We start from the raw sequence: 24,091 nt of genomic DNA on the forward strand, positions 1-24,091 counted from the left end.
ATTCAGTGTTTTTGACAACTCAAGAGCGTGGTATGTATATTCTGTGAGTTGTCTACCTAAACCTTCACAAGAGGCAGCAGGAGAGGTCTGAGAAAATGGCAAGAATGAGAACCCTTGTGAGGAGTGTGCGCAATCACTCAGACGCTGAAGTGTTTGATTTAGCTGTAGGTAATGGCACTGCTGTGTAGCGGCTCAATTTAGAGGAACAAGTGAGGCAGAGAGGAGAAAAGGTCTGCTCGGTTATCTTTCACATTCCTTCACCACTTTCAGCGGCAACAGGGAAGGAAACTGTTTGAGGAGAGGCCGTGTGACAGCTCTCAGTGGTGTTATTTGTCTTTAAAAGGGATGAACTGCCACTGAGTTAAAGTTGGATTAACCTAAAAGCCTGATGGCTAACAACAATGTGTGTCAGAGGCATTTTAACAATTTAGGACCCACTAAAAAGTACTGGAATTTCAGGACTCTATTCCATTTCTTGTAAATTCCACAGTGATTGCAACATGATCTAATGACACTCGAGGTAGGAAGCTGAGCAGTGAGCTGGCACGAGCCAACTGATCGGTTAAAAGACGGAATGAGACCGACTATTTCCACCGGCCAGAGGAACTGCCAAACTGTCAGGAAGCCTCTCTGAGTCTGCTCCTCTTCCTCAACCAGTACCTGGTCTAGGTTTAGGAAATAGAGTGGAAATTTGGATTTTTCAATCCTTTGAATCAAGCGAAACCACCAACTAGCACGTCTAAGCCCCCAGCACAGAGAGCCTCAACACCATTATTTAATCCTGACTCTGCAGTCTGCAGTTAATCATTCCTATTCTTTATCAGTAATGGGGACAAAGCGTCATAAGAATGATCCTTTTTTAAAGCCCGCTGGGTAAACATTACATATTGGATAAAAGCCCAAACGGGGTGTATAAACACATTGTATATTCTGTTAGTCGACTAAGTGGAAGCCGGGCCATTTGTCTCTGAACCTGTGCTGCAAAATAACCCCTGTCTCTCTGCATAGCAGGTCATTTGTAAAGATCAAGGTGGCTGCTGTGGAACGAATGGAGGGCCGAGTAAATAATGATCCTGCCGGAGTCATCAGTAAACTTTATCATTTAATGAAACAGCCCGAACACAGCGGAGCAAAACTGCAGTTCAATTTAACACACACACTTACACATGCAGTCACACGCATATGTCATTAGCCCTGGAGAAGGGTAATGAGAACACACACGTGCACATTTCATTAGTCTGAGGGAGGAGTAATACGGGTGCACAGACACCACTAATTCATTCACTCACGCTCTCTCCATCACAAACACACACATTGTGCGTATACATGTGGGGGTGTGTTTGTATGATATATTGCCGGGGCCTGAGACAGTGCAATTGCATGACACTGGCAAAGTGGTATGGACAAATAGAATTCAAATCTGTGTGATTGATTGATTCCAATTTAATAGGATTCATCAACACATTAATGTCCCACATTTGTTGAGTAGATCTGGATGGATGCATGGATGGATGGAGGGAGGAGGGATGGATGGATGATGGATGGCTGACAGATGCTTGTTTTGCTTTTTCTAAGGGTTATTTCTTTTAACAACAAAAGAGGAATATATATATATATATATATATATATATATATATATCAAATAGCTTTAAATTAAATAGTTTAAATATAGGTATTTAAAGTAGTGTAGATCTTCTCCACATGTTAACAGTGGTATCATTACACAACTAAAGTATAAGAATTGTCTCTTGAGTTGCATGATTAGTTTTATTCCCCTTTACCCTTCATACATACAGAGATGGAAGTGCAAATGATTAAATGATTAAAATTATATATGTTTTTGGATGATGCAACAGTACAGTAGCTTTTCAATTTTATAATTCTGGGTGCTGAAATCAAAGCCATCTTTTTGTGCCAAGACAGTCATTGCATCTGTAGATCTTAATATTCATTAAATGAGTCATTAAACTGATAGTCATTAGAGACCAGGAGCACATCGTATGGAATTTCTCTTAGAATGAGGAGGAATCTGTCAAGAGAAATCAATTAGTGTTGCTTTAATTAGTGGTGTGTGAGGATAATAAAGTGCATTGGAAAGCCTTTGAAAAAACAGAATTAAGTATATAAAACGAGCACATGCATAATGTTGTGTTGTTATTTATACCACTGGGAAACAAAGAAATTATTGCTAGAACAAGTGTTTTTAAGTTATTAGTCCACCATTACCACTATCTTTGAATGACGACATCAGTACTCATGTACAGAACAGACACTTGTGCACATGAACTACAAAACCTGAGCACATGCTTGACAAACTGAACATGGAGAGCCCTGAAGACGATTCACTGGGGGAACCATCCACGAGGCTGCAAACTTGTAATAATGCAACCAAATGAAAAGCAAATGTTGCCTTCAATTCCGGCAGAGTAGACAGAACCGTCCCAATATCACATACAGTCCAAATGACATCCAAAAAAGGGTGGCTCTGAGTGTAGGTGATGAAATGTTGTCATAGCAAACGTCCCTCCCTGCAGAAAACCTTCTGATGGACAGGAACGCAAACACAAGTGGAATGACTGTTACACAACACAGTCAGGAACACAGCAACAACGACAAAACCCGATCAACTGGAATGAAACTGGAGTGGGGAAGGAGCTCTGAGAGCAGGGTGACTCAAGCACTAAGCCAGAAAAATATCACATGACAGAAGCAGACGGAGACTGAAAGGTGAGTCAGACTCTCAAGCATGTTGTTAGATGTACGCGAGTATCAGTTGAACCTGCGTGTGGGAGCATGACTGCTATACACGTGTGTATGAATACAGTAAACAGATGGAAAATTAACACTTTCTGAATCCTCAGTAATGAAGACAATTGATGGCTGAAGTAATTCTAAGAGCACATCAAAGAAATAGTGCGCATAAACCCTTATAATTAGGCCAAAATAACATTTAAGGCTGGACACAGGACAAATTAGCAGTGTGCCATGCTGCAGGCCATGATTTCCAGGACCCAAACACACTAGATGAATCAAACCAAGTCAACCTATGTAGTGTTGCTTGGTGTTTACTGGTCCATCAGTGCATATTTATCACTATGTCTACATCTGCAAGGGAGTGACAGGCCTTTTCAAGGCCTTTTAAAAGATAGCGGGCGCTAGATCACTTACGCTAATGCCAAATAGCAGTTTATGTGATAAAACTGAATAGCAAACAAAACATATCCCACTAAATCTCAATAGTATTTCTAGATTGCTGAAAATCAACAGTTCTAATACCTTTGGATTAGTTCTTGTAGAACCACCAGGCTTAACACTAGTCTGAAAAGTGACTATTCCCGGTTAGGGGTAATCACTGTGCCTGACCAGTAGCCGCATTCCTCCACTGGGATCAGTGAACTTTCTGTTTGTCCCTTTGAGCAGACTGTTGTCACAGGGTTTATTTCCCATAAAGCTAATGGTGTTTGCCAGTTTATTTACTGGCAGAGTAGACAGAACCACCATACAACTAGAACAAATGAGAGAAAGGATGAAAGAAAATCTGACCAATAAAAGAATTAAATCTCACATGAATAAAGTAATTCATGTACAAATCTAAAACAAGTTCAGAGTCGGCAGGTTACTCTTATTTTGCACAACTTTCAGTTTGATGTGGCTTATTTCTTGTGTCAGAAATGAGTTTATATAATATTCTAAACAAATATGAAAAGATTATTGATAGCACAAAGGGAAAGCAAATATGAGCACATCTAAAGCAAACACAGATAAGGTGGACACACCTCAAACATCACCTCAGTCCTCCATGGACCCAGAAACCCCTCCAGCATCGGAGTGTGACTCACACCAATTCATATCATTGACGAAAATGACAAATACATACTGCAAATGGTGGAAAAGGGAACATTGCCATAATACTGAACGATGCAGGAGAAATCAGACTGAAAACTGACAAATTTACAGGAGAAAATATCTATAGTGGAAATTGAGCAAGGTCATTATTGAGCTAATGCAAATAAAGGAAAGAAAACACCTCCTTGTTCTTGCTAGAAGGAGAGTGTGCATGCAGGCATACTTGTCTGGAGGGTGCTCACACGCTTAAATATGTGTCAATAGCTGTGTTCATCTTTGTTTTTCAAGGGAAAGGAAAGGAGCCCTTTCACAAAGCACTTCGAGAAAACTGAGCGACCGTAAAAACTCAAGATAGATGAGAAACACAGTCGATAAAATGATGGCATCAAAATAAATCACGGTGGAAAAATAGCTTGAAACTATAAATTAGCAAGTTAGGTCGGTGCGAGACTGTTTGGCCAGAGCCTTTTGCTTCATATTTTACCCTAAAGTTCTGGTTTTATGTGAACATTTTAATAAAAGTGACAGACTGCAGACAATCTCCATGCAGCTTGTGTATTTATGATCTTGTGGTTGGAATGATGTTACTAATGTGAAAAGCAGGCCAATGGGGAGAGGTGGAGCAATCCTGGTTAATGTGCAAGTGAGAGCCCCCTAATCTGAAATCTCACTGGAGTTCCTGCATTTTTTTAAATACAGAAATGCTAAACAATATTGTCCCTGAGGCCTAATGAAAAATGAAGACTAAGTGAGTGAAGGAAGATCTCCTGTGATTATAATTTAACACTCATGCATGTGAACGTGTCTGAAGTTGTAGGAAGGAAACTGTGTAATTCTCAGGAAGTGTAAATAAGACAAGGACAAGTTAGGAGCTGCCAGGAAGATCTCTTCACAGGATGTTTCTGCCTCACAGCTACAGACACCTTCATTTCTGTGTGTAGTGAAGCAACTTGTGTTGATAATATGGAGCCTGTTCACTGATACACAGCGAGTTATGTAGACAGTGAGGCTGCATTCCTCTCCCAGCCAATCTCTGACCAAATCTCTTCAGTGTACAAAGGAAAGAAGCTGAGAACAAGCTGACGCCGCCTCCATGCCATCAGTCAAGTTAGAGCCATAATTCAGCATTCCCATCTAAATTAGGGTGTGTGTACAAAAATGCTTAAGTAGACAGTGTTAATTTCCTTATTTACCTTCCTTCATGACATGGAGGGAAAGACAAAGAGAACGGAGGAGAGACGATGTTGGTCCACATTGCAGCAAACCTGTCGCGACTTCTCCACCTTCCCGCCTTGATTTTCCCTCTCTTTTATCCCGCTTGTGTTGACTCCTTTGCTTCCCCCACTCCTACAATGCCTTAAGGGAGCTACCATCTTTACCGCCTACAATGTCTGTGAAACATTAGCTCTGGTTGATACCTAAAACCTTTTAAGTATCTCGGTACGTTTAAACTAAAGAAGGCATGCCTTTACCAACAAATGAGAGACACACACACACACACACACACACACACACAGGTGCATGTGCCCTGCGGTAACCCGGGCGGTTTGATAGAACCGTGTCACTCTTTGTGACTAATACAGATGACTAACATGTGAGTGCGTGCGCAGCAGCGATGACAAATACAAATGTGTCCAAGACATTTGTTTGGACATATGAAATTGAGACATGGACATTTTGTCATCAACGTGTTCTATCAACAGCCGTGGTGGCACTCTGGTGGCACTGTATCCTGAAGGGGCATAGAACAATCCAATATTAGAATCAAAATCAACTGTCTTTGGTACAACTGTGCAATAAAAGCCGCTCTCTCGATGTACTTGGCTCCGTATCAACACAGAGATACCTTTCACTGGGCGGGTGCTACAACACTCCTGGTGCAACACTTTACCCCACTTTCCTACTTTCCCTGTTTAGTGCTCAATAAAAGCCAGGATTGAATGATATAATGATCCATTAAGAGATGATCATTTGCTTGACTGCACATTAAAAGAAACACAAACACAACTGACATGAGGCTTTCTGCTCAACACCGGCAGGATGACATTTTAATAGAGGATCTGTTGTTTTTGTTGGTGCATTAATAGAATTACTTTAGTTAATTTACTTTTAATTTAAATGAAAATCAATAAGCACATCAACATATTTTACCTGTCTGCATCTTAACTGATGAAAATTAAATTCAAGTGGAAAATCAGCAGATAGGTAACCTGAAGCTGATGTGATGATTAAATAGGGAGTGAGCGCCTAAAGGTCATGCTGTAGGTCAAAGGTCATTGTGCCAGGCAGCTACTGGTACCGGACAGATCAATCACCAGTTGACCTTTTCCTAATCCTCCCTCCTTTTAGACCACACCTGGGTAGAATAGGGACGAGCAAAGTTCAATGAGGACAGGCTTTCTTTGTGTGAGTCAAGGATTTTGTCAATTTAGGCATCCCATCGAGGGAGGGTTGAGGTTAGGGTCAGGGCTCGCATTACGGCAAAGGTAGCAGATTGTGAGAGGGTACAGCACATTTCCTCAATGTTATCTCTTTGCTGTCTGGATGGAACAGCATGTTCATGCTGCTCCATCTTGTTTTTACCCTATATCCTTTGCTCTATTAGTACACAAAGTCTATGTCAACTTTTAAGGTCACTCTTTTCCATGAATATTACCTGAAATGGAACAGAGCAGAGCTGTTCTATACCAGGCTGTACCAGACAGAGGACGGCCATTTTAAAGGTCAACAGAGTTGCTCTGTCTTGCTCTCCACTGAGCCGTCAAACTAGGAATGGGATGTTTCTGGTACTTCCTGCGATGCGTAGGAGCCAGCGTTGTTGTGTCCAGTTCCTCTTGGTCAGAATTAACAAAGGCTCCGAAGCCTGATGTGTTTTTGCCTTAAGACTAAAAAAGTTTACTAAGGTCAAAACAGGGATTATGAGAGAAACCACAGGAGGTCTGAGTTCTGCCCAGTGTTTACCCATCCTTTACTGTCCTCCCCTTTCCTGTAACACGATTACACTTGCTTACATCCTTGAAATTCCTCCCAACCCAACTAACCCCAGAGTTCAACATTAATTTGGCCACATTCTGCTCCTCTGCATACATAAGCAACCCCATCTAAGCAGTGTCTTTTCCCAGCGTTTCATCTTTGGCCTTTCAGCAAATCAGAGACACTTAATCCTTCAGAGCAGTTATGGGAAAAATCAACCGGGATATTATGGAGAACTATCAAACAACTGTGGAAAATTCTCTGACCACGTTCCCTCGCTCTGTAACAGCTTTATTCCACCATAACAGGATTTTCTTCACACGTCGTTACATAAAGACTGTACTTCATTATGGCATATTAATTGATAGAAGCAGAGAGAAAGGGGTGTAAAATATACCGTCTGTGTTGGCAGACGAGAACAATAATTAATCTGCTGCTATTTGGATTATGTGTGGCAGAAAACAATTCAGTTAAATATTTGAAAATTCCAGGATTGTGCATTTTATGTATTATTTCCTCTGGATGGAATTACTGGAAAAGCGACAAGTACCTGCAGTAGGACTGTTCTCAGAATGGAACTGCATACAATTTTTTAATAACGTGATTAACCTGGACAGTTAAAAGCCTTGCGATAAAGTGTTTGTTTGGTTTTTTCCTCTTTACTGTAGCAGAGCTCTCTCGTAGCACAATCAGTCTCAGCAGCCACAGTCTAAAGAAGAAGAAAAAAAAAGAACATGGGATTGATTTTCTCCGAGTTCATCTATACGTTTCAGTGTGGGTCAGAGAAGTCCTGATTTGCCATTACATTTGATGAGTGTGAACCAGTTTCAGCTGACAGGTGATTTGGGCATTCAACCTTCAAAAGACCTTTAAACACGATACATGTTCAAGTGTGGAACGAATCAAAGCGTTCGAATAAGCTGTCGCATGGTCATCAGGGTGAAAAATTAACTTTTATTTTCCCCTCTCTCCCCAGAGAGGAGAACAGGCAATTGCAAATACAAAGTTCATTAGCGCAACTTAGATTTGTTTTACTCTTATGACTCGCAGAAACTCGGGGCTTTGTTCTTGAAATGTGTTTTCATCATGCCTTCATCTCCAGTTGATAAAGTTAACATTTTAGCTTTATTTATCCCTTTACAGGTTTTAGTTTGTTACCAAAAATAATTAACTTTACACACAAAAAGTAAATTATCATTAGTCAGGATTTCCCAGACCCAGACAACCTTGTGCAGGTTAGTATGAGACAGCCTTCTGAAATGTAAAAGAATAAAAAAATCTACCAACTATGCGTCACATCAATGTGCTTTTGAAATATAATTCAGGTAAAGTGACCCCAAGTTCAGAGGAGAGTTCACGAGCGCGACAGCTGTCACGGATCTGGAGTGGGGGTGGTCGGATGTGTGATCGTGCGCATGTGTGTTTGCAGGTTTTCCCTGATAAGAAGGGCCAAAGGTGTGTGACCCTGGCCGACCCGATGCTGCGATGCTGGTGGCATGAAGCTGTTTGTAAAGAGAAATGCATTTGTCTCCTGCTGTGGGTGTCAGTCAGATAAGCTCTGACCTCGCACATACCTGCGCACGGTTCCTGTGACACGTTCTCTGAGGTGAACTCTGTGTGACTCGACAAAGGCCTGATTGTGGGAATAAGTATTCGCAGTCACCTGTTAGTCTGACACACCTAGACCTATTCACCTTGAGCCCTCCAGGTCTCCATGGTTACACCAGCAAGAAAAGGAAGTCTCTTTAGCATGACATGACCTCTGAGAGGAGAGCAAGAGGGGACGAAAAAGAACTTGAACAAATTAGCCTTTCGCTAAATACTTAACCATTAAGAAACTGACACTATAATCCAATATCCTTCACCATTTACAGGAAAAAAGGATTTAACTGAATTGGTCAGAGGGGAAAGAACTGTAACAAATCCCACACACAAATGCCAATTTTTTTTGTTTCTGACCCATATCTCAGAACTACGTGCTTTCAAATATATTTATTCACCGCAAGTGTTTTTGTTTTAGACATAAACACTCTTTCTCTCAACTTGCACACATCAGTGCTCCAGAGCAGGGTTTTTGTCTCGTTTTTGGGCTTGTCCCAAGCCTGGCGTCTCTCCCAGACTGTGCCACAGCTTTAAAAACCACAGCCAACTGGGTCAGCCCACTGGATGTGTACTGGTATTGATTTCACACAGCTGACATCTGTGTGTGTGTGTGTGTGTGTGTGTGTGTGTGTGTGTGTGTGTGTGTGTGTGTGTGTGTGTTTAAGCCACGGTAGCAAGAAATCCCGAAACCGCACACATACAAACACAAAAAGAGTAGCCAGACAGTTTATGTAAACACAATCTTGTGACGTGATACCGCGCTCGCGGCGAGTTTGTGTGCGAGGGATCACTCTGTGTCTCCCATGACCGTTTGCCGCACGGTGTCAGGAGTTCGGCTGCTCGGCACAACTGTTTGGAAATCAACCAGATGAAAACAAGGACTCAGACATTAGGCTAAACAAATAGTTAAAAGCAGGCCATGCAGAGTAGATACACCAAAATACAATGTTGAGCCCTGGATTTAAGAGACAAGGTTAAAGTAATGTTTTAAAAAAGAGGGAATAAACTCTGACAGCAGGACAGACAGGAACGATTTGATTTTCAAACCAACAGGTCTTCTTAGAAACTGATAAGTGTTCAGAAAAGAAAGAGGTAAAATAAAAAGACAAAAGTTTGCAGATGGAGAGAAAAATGTAATGTTTAAAACAGAAAATAAACAAGATTATAATGACTCAGTATGTTTTATGCAGCACACTCCATTATCCTCCTTTTCAGAAAGAAACTAGTTATGTTTAACTATACAAAGAGGGTAGACCATTAACACACTGCATTTTCATTGATAAAGGAGGGAAGTCAAAATTGAAAGTCCAAGATTTGACTCTGTTTATGTGAATTCTGCAGCTGCTCTAAGCTGTGAGTAAATGTATTGAGCTTCTCAAACCGTGTGCATGAATACGTGCACATTTCATGTTACCTATGTGTTAGTAAATGATTAAAGGGAACAATGGAGGAGGGGGACATAGGTGTGTGTGTCTGTGGACGGTCATGCATACTTGTATAATCCTGCAGCCATCTTTCCTTTTTCTGTTGACTGCTGCTTACTTCTAATTAGGGTCATGGAAGGGCTGGAGGCAATTGGGAGGAAGGACCCGGACAGGTTACCAGTACATTACACCATTCACTCACACACTCACACCTAGGGGCAGTTTAGAGCCACCCATCACGCTGATGTTCTCAGGAGTAAACAGGTAAAAACCCACTCACAGAAACACAGATTATTCAACCACTACAAAGCCAGAACTGAACCCAGGAGTTTTGTTAGGAGGTGACGTCTCTGATCTGATCCTGATCCACTTTAAACAGTGATAATGTCAACAGCAGCAGTTTGGATGAGACAACGCGAATGCAGTGTATGTAAGAATTTGCTGCGTTACGATTCCTGCTGCAGATTTGTTAAATGAATATTCCATAAGTGGAACACTATATGCACATTCACAAGAGTTTAGAGGAGTGCACCGTTGTACAGGATTAATAGAATCAAGAAATTAATACTCTGCAAGAGCTTATCGTGTGTGTGTGTGTGTGTGTGTAAATCACCATGGTGAACATGAGCTCTCAGGTGTAGACACTGCAGTGCAGCTGCAAGTGTTCCCTCATCTAATCTTACCATCACAGACAGATTGTAGATTGGGTAGATTGAAAGATGAGTACATTTCCAACCGTCTACTGTAAATGATAACCCACGGTGGGGATTAACAGTTGTAAACATATAAAGCTGCACCAGCGCGCCATTACTGAAGCTGCATGATGGATGTGCAGACCAAGGAAGAATTAAATTGGGACTTCTTTGTTCTACCTTTTTCCTCAAGCCTCTGAAATGATGGGATAGAAGAGCTCCTTTTGGCAAAAATGCTACACATCCTGTACTAAATAGACGAGGTTTGTGAGATAAAGATGGAGAGTGCTGGAGTGGAAAATACAAAGAAGACAGAGCTTAAATGCAATGTTCTACAGGCACAAAGACCTTAAAAAAACAGGAATTCAAATTACTGTTAAAGCCTTGAACGTCAACATGCAACAGTAACATGAAGTCAACTGTTGCAAAACACGAGTCTCATCTCAACATGACTAATCTGCAATATTAAAAAGACATGTCCTCAAAGTGGACTCATATACATCCATATCTCAAATGTGCATGAGGAGGACAAGATTATGGCAACTGATCTGATCGGCATCTGACCTTATTCTCTACACAGAAGCTCTTCAAACATGGATCTGATCCCAGGGTTGGTTGAAAAATATATTTTATAATCTGGCATAAGCAACAACATAATTAAACCCCCATAAACAAGTATTTTAATCATACAATATCATAAATGGATTTATGCAAAATAAGTTCAACGTCTATCCCTTCATGGTGTATTATTCTACCATTAATGTCCCTTTAAAATCCATTCCAAACACATCTTCTCTACAGTAAAAGATTAGATTTTTCTTTTAACTGTGGCAAAGGTCACATAGATGTTGAAAAGTGGATTATTTTATAGGAGAGAGAGAGAGACTGTGTTTTCCTGGGTGAAATTCTTATTGTCAACATGATGGCCTGAATCTGATGTGGAAGAGTTTAAGAGAGTCAGTTTTACAGAGGAGCACTTCCTTCTTACCTCTCCTTTAGGAAGTCCACCACTCTTTTGAAGTCGCCGACACAATATTCCCTCTTCATGTCCATCAGGACGCTGTCTGAAGCTGACTGCACAGGGACGTGGAGGAAGGCGTAAACTCGTGGATGACTGAGGATCTTAGCCATCTCCTGTAGAGGACAGAGAGAAAACTTTCAGCTGCACAGACAAAAGCCTGACTCTGCCATACACCCAGAAAAAGGACGTTGTCTTTCGGTTTGGGGTTAAAAAACACTAAATAGATCTGAACTAAAAGACTGAAAAGTATAATGCGCTGTGTTTCTCTGAACATCCATGAAAAGAGACAAAACCCACAATACTAAAAGGCTCAACTTTCAGTTAATCCATTGATGACAACCCTAACATTCACCTGAACCTGATGCCAAACTGTACAAAAAAGTAGTAAAATATGGGCTCGCTGTGGCAGCTCTCAGCTTTGAATGGAAGAAGATTCCATTAAAATTCCTGTCTTTACATGCATTCAATTTGCTGCAGTCTTTCACAATTAGACGGCCTTTTCCTCCTCTCTCCTGGTTCTTTCCAGCTTCTTCAAAGCCAAAGAGTCAAGGCTTCGGCAGTGGGTGTATTTGGCGTTAGAAAAATCAAGAGCTTTTACTGTGGATCCTCTTCCGCATGCCGGAACAAAGGAGGCGAAGGAGATGAATTGTAAAAAAAAATCATAAATAAAATAAGGTTATCATGTTTCACATAGGGAAAAAGTCAAACGGATCAGTACTTTTACGCCTCTCACAAAATAAAGCTAAAAGATGTGTTTCAACCACTTAATTGTGTATTTTTCTTATTAGACCAATTATGCATGGATAAGATTATTAACAGTTTCTCATAGAAATGATTTGTGTGTTTTAGAGCAAGTTTGCTACAGAAATTCATGCTTGTGTGTCGTCTCTCAGCGATAACACATGACACGCTAATGGCGGCATCATTACACCACATTAATTAGGGCGGCTAGAGCAGTTTGCCTTTTTCTAATATTACAATAATTTCTAGAGTAAAAAAAAAAAAAAACTAGAGAGACCACAGATGTCATATTTTCCTGATGGACATGATCATGGTGCTACCATTACCATGCTAATCACCACAAGGAGAAAAAGAGGGGTGGAAGAAGCAATTTAATGATTTCCTATACGAATATGCTGATTGCAGCCCGTCTTCTCAATTAAGATCTATTGTAGGATCCTCATTCACACCGACAAATATGTGTGTGGGTGTGTGCTTGCGAAAATGCACATACACACAGCTCAGTAGCAGCGCACCATGGGGGGTTGACCACTGGAAGCTCCAAATTAGAACAAATTAATCTAGTTAGAAAATGGAGCTTGATTGGTGACAAAAATCAGCTCTCTGAATGCATCTCAATGTGCGGCATGGGTGGAAGATGAAGTAATACTGGGGAAAAAATATGTAAAAGCGCAGTAGTTAATGTGAGACTGATTTTGTTATTGTTTTAGGGGAAAAATTCAGAACTGCAGAATTTCAGAGAAAAACAGTGACAAATGCATAATTTATGGAGCAAAAATCCAGAAGATTTAAATCTGATTATTTTTTAAAAACACCAAAATGGCATATTTTTGGTTGTATTCTATCATTAATATTTCATATTTATACTAGCTCATATATTCTAATTGCCCATGTTATAATCAAGGTATAAGCGATCATTTATAAAAAGAGTATAAAATGAAGGTTATCAGGACACTTGTAAAGAGATTGTTGCTCCTTCCACAACCTGAGTGACTGGTCCAGACCTGGTCCATAGGTAGTGCTGGTGTGTGTGTGTGGTTGTGTGTGTCTGAATATAGTGACGAGGGTGAACAGGGTCTTAACAGATGGCACGTTAGCTCGAGTGGCGGAGCAGCGCTGATGGCAGCTGGGGATTAATCTATAAGGGGAGGACTTTTCATTCACATAAGTCATTTATCACGTGTGTGCATCTTTCTGACAGCGTGCAATCCTTCCCGCCATGATTATTCATTGCCCCGATAAGGATCTCGTTTGTTACGGATCCCCGTGGAGTTGAAGGCTTCTTAAATGTTTGCCCGCTGACGACAGTGTTGCGAGGCTGGAGTGAAAATGACACAGCGATGACGAACGTCGTCGCTGCGGCAGCGCTGCTGGCAGAAATTAAAGCGCCGCTTTAGCGCCGTCACTCATTAGTGACAGCTATTCATCTAAATGAAGACTTCAACAGGCAATCGAGTCGGCGAGCGTGCGGACACGTTGTTTGGTTTATGTAGACAATGTTGAGAATTATGATCCCCTCTGGGCTTCTCAGTCAGTCAAATCCACAATCCTTTCATCTTTGGCAGATCAGCTCAGATACATATAAACTAGATTGCTCCATTTTAGCCATCCTTACTCAGAGGACTCAATACAATACTGGTGAATTCAGATAGAACACAAAAGAACATTTGAGAGGGATCATTTCTAATGTTTCGCATGAAGACTTTCTCCATTCTGTGACTTTGCTGCTCTTCAGTCCACTCATTCTCTGGTTCTAATAATAATAACAATAATTTTTAATAGGATTCTCTTAAAGTCTATTGTGCAGGATAACAACTGGAAAAATAATACAAAACTTTTCCAAATGCTTTACTGGACAAGCCCAAAAGGAAAACTACACCAACAGTTGGTGTTTTGTTGGCACGCACCCCGGGAGGAATACTGTCACTACCCAGCCTAAACAACTCAAAAATCTATAATCTACTGTTGGTAATGGCCATTATAAAATAAACTGTGCAGCCATCATTAACCACATATCATTAAATAATACATCTGCTGCATGTTTTATAATGCTATAATTACATAGGTGGAAAAGCTAAAATACTATTTTACTTATTGCTTTTGACATTTTGCTTTTGACAATTGTTGCAGCTAATAGGAATATATAATATTGGAATGCACAAAAGAAAATGCTTGACAGTGCAGTGTCAATATTTGTAAATGCCACATACACGATCTTATCATATGTTTGTATAGTGTGGAGAGAAGATGCATTGGTGATTACCCCACATAAGCGCCGACTACAATCCCAGGAGTGTTCACACGCAGACAAAGAGGGTTCAGCCTGCTGTGAGTGGGAATTCTGAAGCAAAGCGTAATGAAAAGCACCTAACTACACTCACACACACTCAGCCATATACTGAATATAAAGCCACACATCACAGAGCATTAACAGGGTTCACCCAGGGGAGTCTGGAGAGAAAACGGCTCCACGAGCCGCTCCCAGGATAATAAGTCGGGTCCCTGTGTGTGCGCACACTGGCACATATAAACACAGAGTTGGTGGGAACTGTGTTCAGTAAAAGATAGAGGAACGGAGCTCCCAGAGGTATAAAACATTTCAAACACTTCAGGCTGCACTTGATTATCCCTGGAGGTTGTACCGAGCCTGCAGCTACTCACAGCGAGGAAAAGAGAAAACAAGAGCATGTGTATCATCTGCATGTCAAAACAATTCAATTTAGTCAATCTGACAGTTAGGATAATAAAAATAATGATAATAACAATAACAATAATACTAACAACAACAATAATAATAATATTAATATAGTGCTTTCCACAAATGTGAAACTTCTTTTTTCTTGGTTAAATGTAAAATGTCATTTTAGTCAAAAGTATATTTCAAAAGTGCACAAAGAATGAAATCCATTAGTTTTTTATATGGATGCATTTGATTAAGATAAATTAGAAATTAGAATACGCACTAATCTCTGTGACGAATGCCATCTTAATTATTCTCATCCTTTCAAAAAATGATTTTTCAAAGCAAGCAAAGGCAAAATAAAGATGAGTTTTAAATGGGCAGCCAGCATTTGAGTCATTCAGAACTCATAATTCACTGCTCATAATTCACCGCAGCGAGCCGGGGCTCATAATTCAGAGGCATTTCACTACGGCGGAACAGTGAGCACTCATTTGGAGCCGGGGTCCCTCGCACAATGCAACATTAGGCCTCTAATGTGGAGAGGCTCCCAAAGGCTTCATTAAAATGAAAATGGTCTAAGAGGGTGTGTCTCAGTGTGTGCTCATGCAGCCAAGCTCATGAGTGTGAAGGTGAGGGATGTGTGAGGGAAGGTTCCACTCTGGGTTTACTGAGTGAGTTATTGTGTCCGGTGAGGAAAACATCAGAGAGGGGGGTGATGGGGAAGGGGGATTTGACAGCGGTCCTCCCAAGTTGAAGTGTGAAACTAAACTGGGATTTTACCTGACAGTCAACAATAAAGGTGACAAGACTAAAAGAATAGGATTTACAACCCAAAATATCCAGATGAAAAGATAAAAGGCTGGGTAGAAATCTGAGTTTCTCCTCAAGTTTCGATTTTCAAGGGAAAGAAATGAATGAGGGTTCATGAATAGTTAAAAGTAGTGCAAATGTCAAATGAATAAATACTAACTAACTAAATAATTAACGGTGTTTGCAGTGCGAACTCTGGGGAGAGTCAAATCTACATTTCTGATGTATGGCTGCGTAGAGCGCAGTGTGTTCAGTGGTGGGTGTGTAATGGAGAACTTGGTCTTTCATTCAACTCAGACAGAGTGATTACTACGTGTGAGGGGACTACTTTCACAGCTCATTTACCCAGTCTCCTAGCATAGCAGATTCAATCACAAACTGAAGGTTGCTCGAGCTCCACACAGTTTTCTGATCTGGAAATACACAATCCCTACTCCTCCATATTAAGAACTATTATTTCCCTCTGTGGCAGGCAGCTGGGGGTGGTAGCATCCCATTTTAAGCCTTGGAGGAAAGAAAAAGGTTTTCTCTATCTGGATTGTTTATGTTGCCATACCAAAAGACACATTTATAGAACAGAATCGAACACTCTTGTGCTGCCATCCTAAAATACTGCAATATTGATGTGTTTCCAGACATGGAAAGATAAATGAGGAAAGTATGTATAAGGTGGAGATATGACACCTACTGAACAGCAGCGGCGGCTGGCCAACAGTATGAATGACTGAACGAACAAATGAAACAATGTTCATCAAAAATCAATCATTCCGCTGAAGCCAAACATCCAGGCCAGTATCAGAGACGCTGAGCGTCATGGCGCTCATCCAGTGATCGTTGAAAAAACTGTCAATAAGATGTTAACACAACAGTGCATATTTAGAAATTTCATTTTTGAAATTTTACGGGCAGCTCAGTTTCATTTCCGGAATTACAGAAATCGCTTCTCCTGAAGAGGAGAATTTTTTTTCCGCTGTAGGGGAAGTCCAGGAATCTCATCAATACCAGTAAGCATGAGGAGCCTTCATCTGATTGGCCTATTGTGTGTGGCATCTCAACATCTTTAACCCTTAAACCCTCACAGTGGTAGCTCAGTGTTCAAGGCCCAGTGTGGACACAACATTAAAGAAGACCTTCAGAGCAGGCCGAGGAACCCTTGAGCAAGGTACCACCCCACAATAGGGCCCTGGGATGAGCTGGTGCACCCTGCCTCCGCTCATATGCAGCTGGGATAGGCTCCACCCACTCACCCTCATTTCTTTCATACCAAGAAAACTAAACATAACTCTCACATCGACCAAGTAGAAACTATCAAGAAAACTCTTAATGGTACCTGGGAGCAGCAGACGTGCAACAGATGTTGTTTATAGGTGACAGTCTGTCTAACCAGGGAGTAGTTAGGCATAAAAACCAACATGCCAATCGAGCATCTTAGACTAATTAGTGAGAGGAGCCATACACCCAGCTACAAATAATCCCAATTCATGATAGTGAGAGGATTACATGCACATAACTTGATGTTTTAATAAATAATATAACCGATGGACAGAGTAACAATGAGACAGAACGCAGCTACGCGACCTTGCTAAGACATCAGCCAATCATGAATGTCTGGACTGGCCAATCAGATGACGGCTCCTACTGAATATTTATTAGGTTTTGGAAAATGAAAAAAATATTGCCTGTAGACATATTCTGAGAAGCATATTAAACTGATGATGATCCTTTTGTGGCCAAATGCTGTATCTAGTTACATAAGATCCAAAAATAAGTGAACTTTACACAAAGGTTGAAAAGGAAAGAAGCAGAAGAGACATTTTCTTTGCAACTGTAAAAGTGAAAATGTCCACTGAGTGCATGATGCAATCAACCAAAATGTCAGAGACAAGTGGCCCACGAATGGACCTTAAATAGCTCCAATCAGCAAATGGTGCTATGAGGCTGTCTACATCTGTCAGGAAAAGTTGGCTGCTGAGTGCACGTAGAAATAAATTCAGTGCTCTTTGTGTTGATGTAAGATGAGTGTCTGGGAGAGAGGATGATCTTTTCAGGGGAACAGGGAAGTAACTTGGCCTTTTCATCTTAAATCACAGCCATTCAGCCTGACGTTGTGCTAGGGGAGTCTGCTATACAAGTGCTATTTCTTTAAAAGTGAAGACAAGAGCCCATAACTTGGCCTTTAATCAGAAGGTTGAATCGACTTTGACCAATAATTTCACCACACTCACATTTTAAAGCTGTTATCATTAATGGGACATATATAAATATGAAAACAGAGACAGCATAACAAGATAGGGAGTTGTCAGATGTGTAGTTTCTAAACTACTAAAAACACCAGAAGGCACTCAGAGAGCACAGACCTCCGCTGAGCGGCTTTTCCCACATGTTGCGGCCCACACTGATAGTGCAGTCCAGATAGGTTACATTACATAGAGGAGGATCAATTTTGGAGGATCAATTTCTGATTTTGTTTCATGACAGACAGATAGACAAATAACCTTTTTGGAGGAGGTATTAAGGGTTGCCATCAACCCAAAGAAGCACAACGATTGTGAACTGAATAAGGTAACAGATCGTGTATGGGAGTGGGCAATTAGACCAATAGTGTAGTGTAACAGTAATGTCTGGAAAACAAATCCACAATTTAAATTATTTTAAATTGAAATGTTCTGGAGACAAACTACTAAGGTAAAATCATTTTCTTTAGTTGCTTTTTTCCTCAGTGCTCGGCTGAAGAGTTTAGAAAAGGTGTTTTGGTAAAGCCATTTGTGATTTTTTTTTTTTTTAAAGAGCACTTACTTTAAAACAGCAAAAGGAAGGGAAACAATAGTTCTAGCAGGATAAATGACGCCCAACAAAAGCAGAGATCATAAGCAAGCTTATCTTCTTGACGGTGTGTTTTCAGACATTCTGACTGATGAAAGGACTGTAGTCTGAATTACAGTCATCCTGAAACTTTTAAAGTCGTACAGCCTGACCTCTGACCTTTCATATAGATCCGTTTTTGCTCTGACAAGAAAAACAAGACGAAGTTCCATCCAAAGACGCTTTAAATCAAAGTTTTAAAGTAGGATAACAAAGAAAGAAAAAGAAATAACTGGGTGGGATTGAGAGGAGCCATGAGGAAAAACAGTGTAAAGGAGAAAAGGGTAAATGGGGGACAGGAGCAACAAAAGAAAAGGATAAGTTAAAGATGAACACTTATCACCATGTCTTATGTAGGTTAATTGACTGAGGAATTAAAGCAACAAAAAAAAAGAGATATGATATAATTCAATTCCGTGTGTGGACTTTCAATAAAAAGGGCCGGTAGCATATGAAATAATTCTTAACGTGCACACTCCCAAAGACCAAGCAAGTGTGCCATCTTAGTATATTTCTAATTATCAGTTAATTGTTATTCCCTATCATTAGGAGGGCGGGTTTTTAATTGTAATGTAGCCAAGCAGAAAGCCTACCTATACATGTGGGGGACAATTAGCCACCTCCATTAACCCCTGGTTAATTACAACCTCCACTGCTGCTTCCCACAGCACTTTCCAACTCCTCTTACCCCTCATTTCTATCCCCGGGCCTTCATCCCCATTTTTTTTCCCATTTGTGCCCTCATTTCATTCATCTATGATCTTTCTTCTTCCCTGATTGCTTGATTCAAAAGTATATCTGTTTTAAACCTCATTGACCCCTTTAAAGAAAAAAAAACTTTTGTTTCCTCTTAGTTTTCTAGGTTAACACCCCACATTTTATATTTGTGTGCTTTCAATAGCCTATTTCTTTCCTATATCCAAAGGCAAGCAAAGTTATAGGAATATATGACTTGGGTTCGTTTTATTGCAAAGACTCAAATACATTTTATATCAAATTTCATAAAGGTCAAATTAGAAGAAGTACTTTAATTTTCAGATGACTTTCCCCAGCATATGAATATAAATGTGTTTACACAATATTCTGTGCACAAAAGTGTCATGTGACTAGCAAAAAACAGGGTTCAGTTGTGGGTCCAGCGTGCCTGCTGAGGCTAGACGATGTCTGACAGAACAGGAGTCACAGGCCACACAGGTACCAGAAAGAAACATGTAGTAAAGGTTGAAAATTATTTAAAATCTAATAAAGGGGATTTAGGTTAGTGGGGGCATTTTTTTTAAAGATAACGCATCAACAAAGTTTGATGAAGCAGGTGTAGCTGAGACACTCGAATTTGTTTTGCAGTGAAAATGATGCTGATACTTTAAACGGCTAATTAGCTAGGAAAAATATGTTTTGAGTTTCAGATTATATTAAAAACATGCTATAAATAGTTAAATGCACTAATTATGTTATCACTAAAATAAAGAAAACACATTTCCTGCATAAATCTTTTGACAGCACCATGAATATGTCAGGTGGTTAATGTTGGAGCTTCTTATTTTGCCTGCCATTAAGATCTAAATCACAAGTCTCCCGACAGCTCCAATAACAACCGGGATCTCAGAGTGTTTACTGCTATAGATGATGTGATAGCGGACATAACCCTCCATTTTATTCAGTTTGACAATCCAACTATGATGTGTACACTGGCCCCAAAAAAGTGATGGCTATTATTTTAAGGTACCATAATTAATTTAGTTAATATCTCTGGACATAGAAATTTTCCTAACTGATTTATTGTCCAAACACAGAGCTTGAATAAGTTTATTATCCACTGGCGGCATAATAGGCTGATAAGACATTATAGTATGTCCTTTTTTGAATGTTAGAAAACATGTGTAATGGTCAGAGACAGATATGTGGAAACAGAGAGAGCGGGGGAAAAGAGAAAGAGAGGGGATAACAATGTCCATTGTTCCATTAGGAAAGACACTAATGACTGATAAAATGAGGTTCATAAAGAGACACAATGGCCCTTAATTGACTCATTAGGGTGAGAAGAGAATGGACTGCACTAATAAATGGAGTGTTGTGGTTAAACTGCTGTCCAAGCAAAACAGAAAGGCATTTATTTTTAATTATGGATGGCAAAAGAATAGTAATTGTTCAAAGGAGGGGAAACAGCAGAGACAAAAGTGTCAAAAGTGTTTGGTTCCTTTTAGCTCAAATGTGGTCTTGTCTAGGGTGCCTACCTCCAGGTGTTCCAGGATGTATGGAGGGTTGGTCATGCCGAGCCTCAGCATTGCCCCTTCAGGAATCTCCTCCACCAGCCTCCACAGCAATGTGGGCAGATCTGTTCCTATGTCTCTGCCGTAAGCCCCCGTGTCCTCGCTGGTCAACCAGATCTCACACACCCCCTCTGAAAGGAGACAACACAAGGTGAATGGGCAGAATGTTTTTCAAAGAAAAGCTGTGATTTAGGCTGCTTGGCCATGTTCTTCAAGCTGAAGCATCCTGCAGTCCATTGTTGTCACCATGTCTCCAGCCTGGGTTAACGAACCTTGAAAATTTCGAGGACAAGTTTGAGGTTTAGTGGCACGTTCCAAAGGTTGTAGGAACGTTTCTGTCAGGCCAACAAAGAAATGTTTAACAAGCAGATCAAGGGTAAGCCAAAGCTGCTCTCCAAATAATTCAGTGAATCTAAAAATCTAAAAAATTACACCTGCAGCAACATCATTAGATTCATTTGCAGGATCTTGCAGGGAATTCAGATCATGCTGAAAAACACACAACAATGCAACAGGGGATTATTTGGGTCCCCGATACCCAAGATCCAGGGACTAAGTAGGCAGTGACACAGTAAAGATCACAGAAAGCGGAGTGGCTTCATATTAAAGTAAATTAAAGCAACCGCGGCTACAGCTTAATGATCTGTCATTTGTCTGGAGGCCTGGAAATGGTTGAGTGTGTTTTGAAGATATGTGCATCATATCATGCAGCCACACAACACTGCATCTGCAATCGCAGGTCACGAGCCTGCGCACGGTGACGGAGGCATGCAAACACTTGGAAAAAAGCACACAGCTATCATTATCATTAGCTGTGCAGAGACAGAAAGATGCATGTGGTCATTGAGTGCGTAAAGACGGCTTTTGGCTAATTGGACAGTTGGGGGGAGGGGTGTAAATCTGTGTGTTTAAAGGCACACACAGGCCAAACAGATTAAAGATGATGAAGGCATAATTGTCGTGAGTCAAAGACTTTCCACAGCTCATCACTAAAGACATTAAGATGCACTAATGATTGCAGGAGCCAGCTTGTCTAAAAACACCATCAAACACATCCATCAATCGCCCATGATCAGACATAACGACCAATACAAACAATAAAACTATGATGATATCATTAAAGTTGATCCATTTTTGAGGATGGTCACTTCTTTCTTTGAAATGTATTTGATTAATAACTTTGATAGCCTTAATAAAGGCAGATGGCCTCGCTCAGGGAAACAATGGTAAATCAGCTTCCTGCTCTGGACGAGGGGTTCCCTCTCTTCCCAGTCTGTATTTTTGTCCTGGTTTTGCAGCAGTTGTTTACCGAACCAGCCGCCAATCCCATAAGAATTCTTCTAAATCCAGCTTGCAAACACCAACACTTGGCTAATCCTTACGTTCAGCTATCCTAAGACTGATGATCTGAAATTGTTACATTAACTGTCTGACCTTCAAGTTTCTTTTACTATTGCTTTCACATTAACAAATCACTGCAGCTGCTGTTACCCGGCTATCTCTCAATTTCTAATCTAATAGGAAACGCTGCCGTCTGGTAATTACCAATCCAGCACAGTTGCTCTGAAAGGCGCTTTGAAGCCAAACCTAATCCAAACCCAGATCCTATTCTTACCTGCATCATCTGGTTCCCAGGAGAGAACCTGTTGCGTCCACCTATGAAACCAGCCTCATCCCTTTTAGCGTCCAGATAGCCTCCTAATGCACGGCTAAGGCGGCCTTTGGAGCTATTATTGGTGTGTTCCAAAACAACATTCCTGTGATTCTACACACAGAAAGCTGCCAGGCCTGGGAGCATGTGTTGTTGTCTGCTGTTGAATGCCACTTGTGATTCCTGTGTTAATCATGTTTTCAACAAGGTGCTGCTCTGGTGCCTGCTCAAGGCCACAGTTATACAAAGATGTTCGAGTAAACGCAATAACGCGCCCAGTAATTTGGCCCGTTGGCCTGCTTCTGGGTCCCTATTGCATCAGTTGTGTTAGGAGTGTTATCGTTGGCCAAAGACACAGTCAATGTGGCCGTTCCATCAGGAAATGTGGAATTCCTGCTCGCTATTCTATATCTGTTGTGATACACAGCACACACCTGCTTCCTCCGGTTTCTGGTATGTGCAGTGGAGCGAGGGAGGTCATGAGGGAGGTGAACAATACGTCAGAAATTTGGCACCAGAGGGGGATTTAACAACAACCTGTAAATTTAATACCAGAAATACTTCATATTTTCTAAATCGGTGCTTTTAAATGTGCAATTATAGTGAAAACACAGAGGCTGCAGCGTCATGAACTAATGAATTTAACTGAAAGGGGTTTTCGTGACCTGCGCAGCTGTCCTTGAAAACAGGTCCATTATGTTTATTATTGAAGTCTGTTTTGTAGCTGACATGAGCCCAGCGATGCCGTCTGTAATTTTAGATGCCAATAAAGAAGCCAGAAGAAAACACAGTAGGGCTGGAGGTCGTTGTGGTGTCTTCACCGTGGCCCGTGCTTTGTAATCTAGTTTATCTGATCGAGTCCTCAAAGAGAAGCCCCAAACGTCTCAGCAAACATCTTAATTGCTGCTATTGGAGCGAGCTGCTCAATGTGCTGAACCTTTTTAAAAGCTCCCAGATGACTGTCAGAACCGTGTTTCGTCATCCTTACAGTTCATTCTAGGTTTGTACTGCCATGATTTTGGCAAGATGGTTCTTGACCTCAGTAATTCCTAAAATAATGCTTTTTGAATTCTTTCTGTCCATTCGAACATCAATTGAATTTTCCTTTTAGCTCCGAGCAGCATGACGTTCAACATGTAAAGCCTTCAGCTACGTCCTGTTTTCCACATCACTTTATGATGGAGTTTGATGTGTAAGCAGTAGCAAACAAGGGTGGGGAGCAGAATCCATTTTCCTATAGACAATTAAAAGATTGAACTCTGACACTGCAGCAGAGCAACAACAGAGTGGCGAGGAGAGGCTGGAAAAAAAAGCAATTGGAAAGCAGGTGGGGCAGGAAAATATTAAAGATTAGAAAAAGTGGAAGCTGATGTGTTTGAGCTGTCAGGCCACAGTGAAGCGGACAGCCGTGGCGTTGTCAAGATCGGAGCGTTTGCCCTGTTGGAATAAAATTAGAAACTGAGTCTCGGGAATGTTTAAAGACAGACTTGCAATATAAATGACACTGTAACATTGT

The 24,091-nt window shown here is 40.8% G+C and overlaps 1 protein-coding gene across 3 annotated transcripts in view; it reads right to left on the minus strand.

The window, feature by feature from the left end:
* cdkal1 (CDK5 regulatory subunit associated protein 1-like 1) overlaps positions 1 to 24,091 on the minus strand; it is a 137,564-nt gene that overhangs the window by 45,183 nt on the left and 68,290 nt on the right. For all 3 annotated transcript variants that reach the window (XM_029838346.1, XM_011605473.2, XM_011605474.2), the window contains 2 exons: positions 20,889 to 21,055; positions 11,526 to 11,671 (listed from right to left, as the gene is read on the minus strand). In XM_029838346.1, coding sequence (XP_029694206.1) covers positions 11,526 to 11,671; positions 20,889 to 21,055 — 313 coding nt within the window. The remainder of the gene's footprint in view (positions 1 to 11,525; positions 11,672 to 20,888; positions 21,056 to 24,091) is intronic.

Source organism: Takifugu rubripes, chromosome 7 (assembly GCF_901000725.2).
Source record: "Takifugu rubripes chromosome 7, fTakRub1.2, whole genome shotgun sequence".
Taxonomy (NCBI): Eukaryota; Metazoa; Chordata; class Actinopteri; order Tetraodontiformes; family Tetraodontidae; genus Takifugu; species Takifugu rubripes.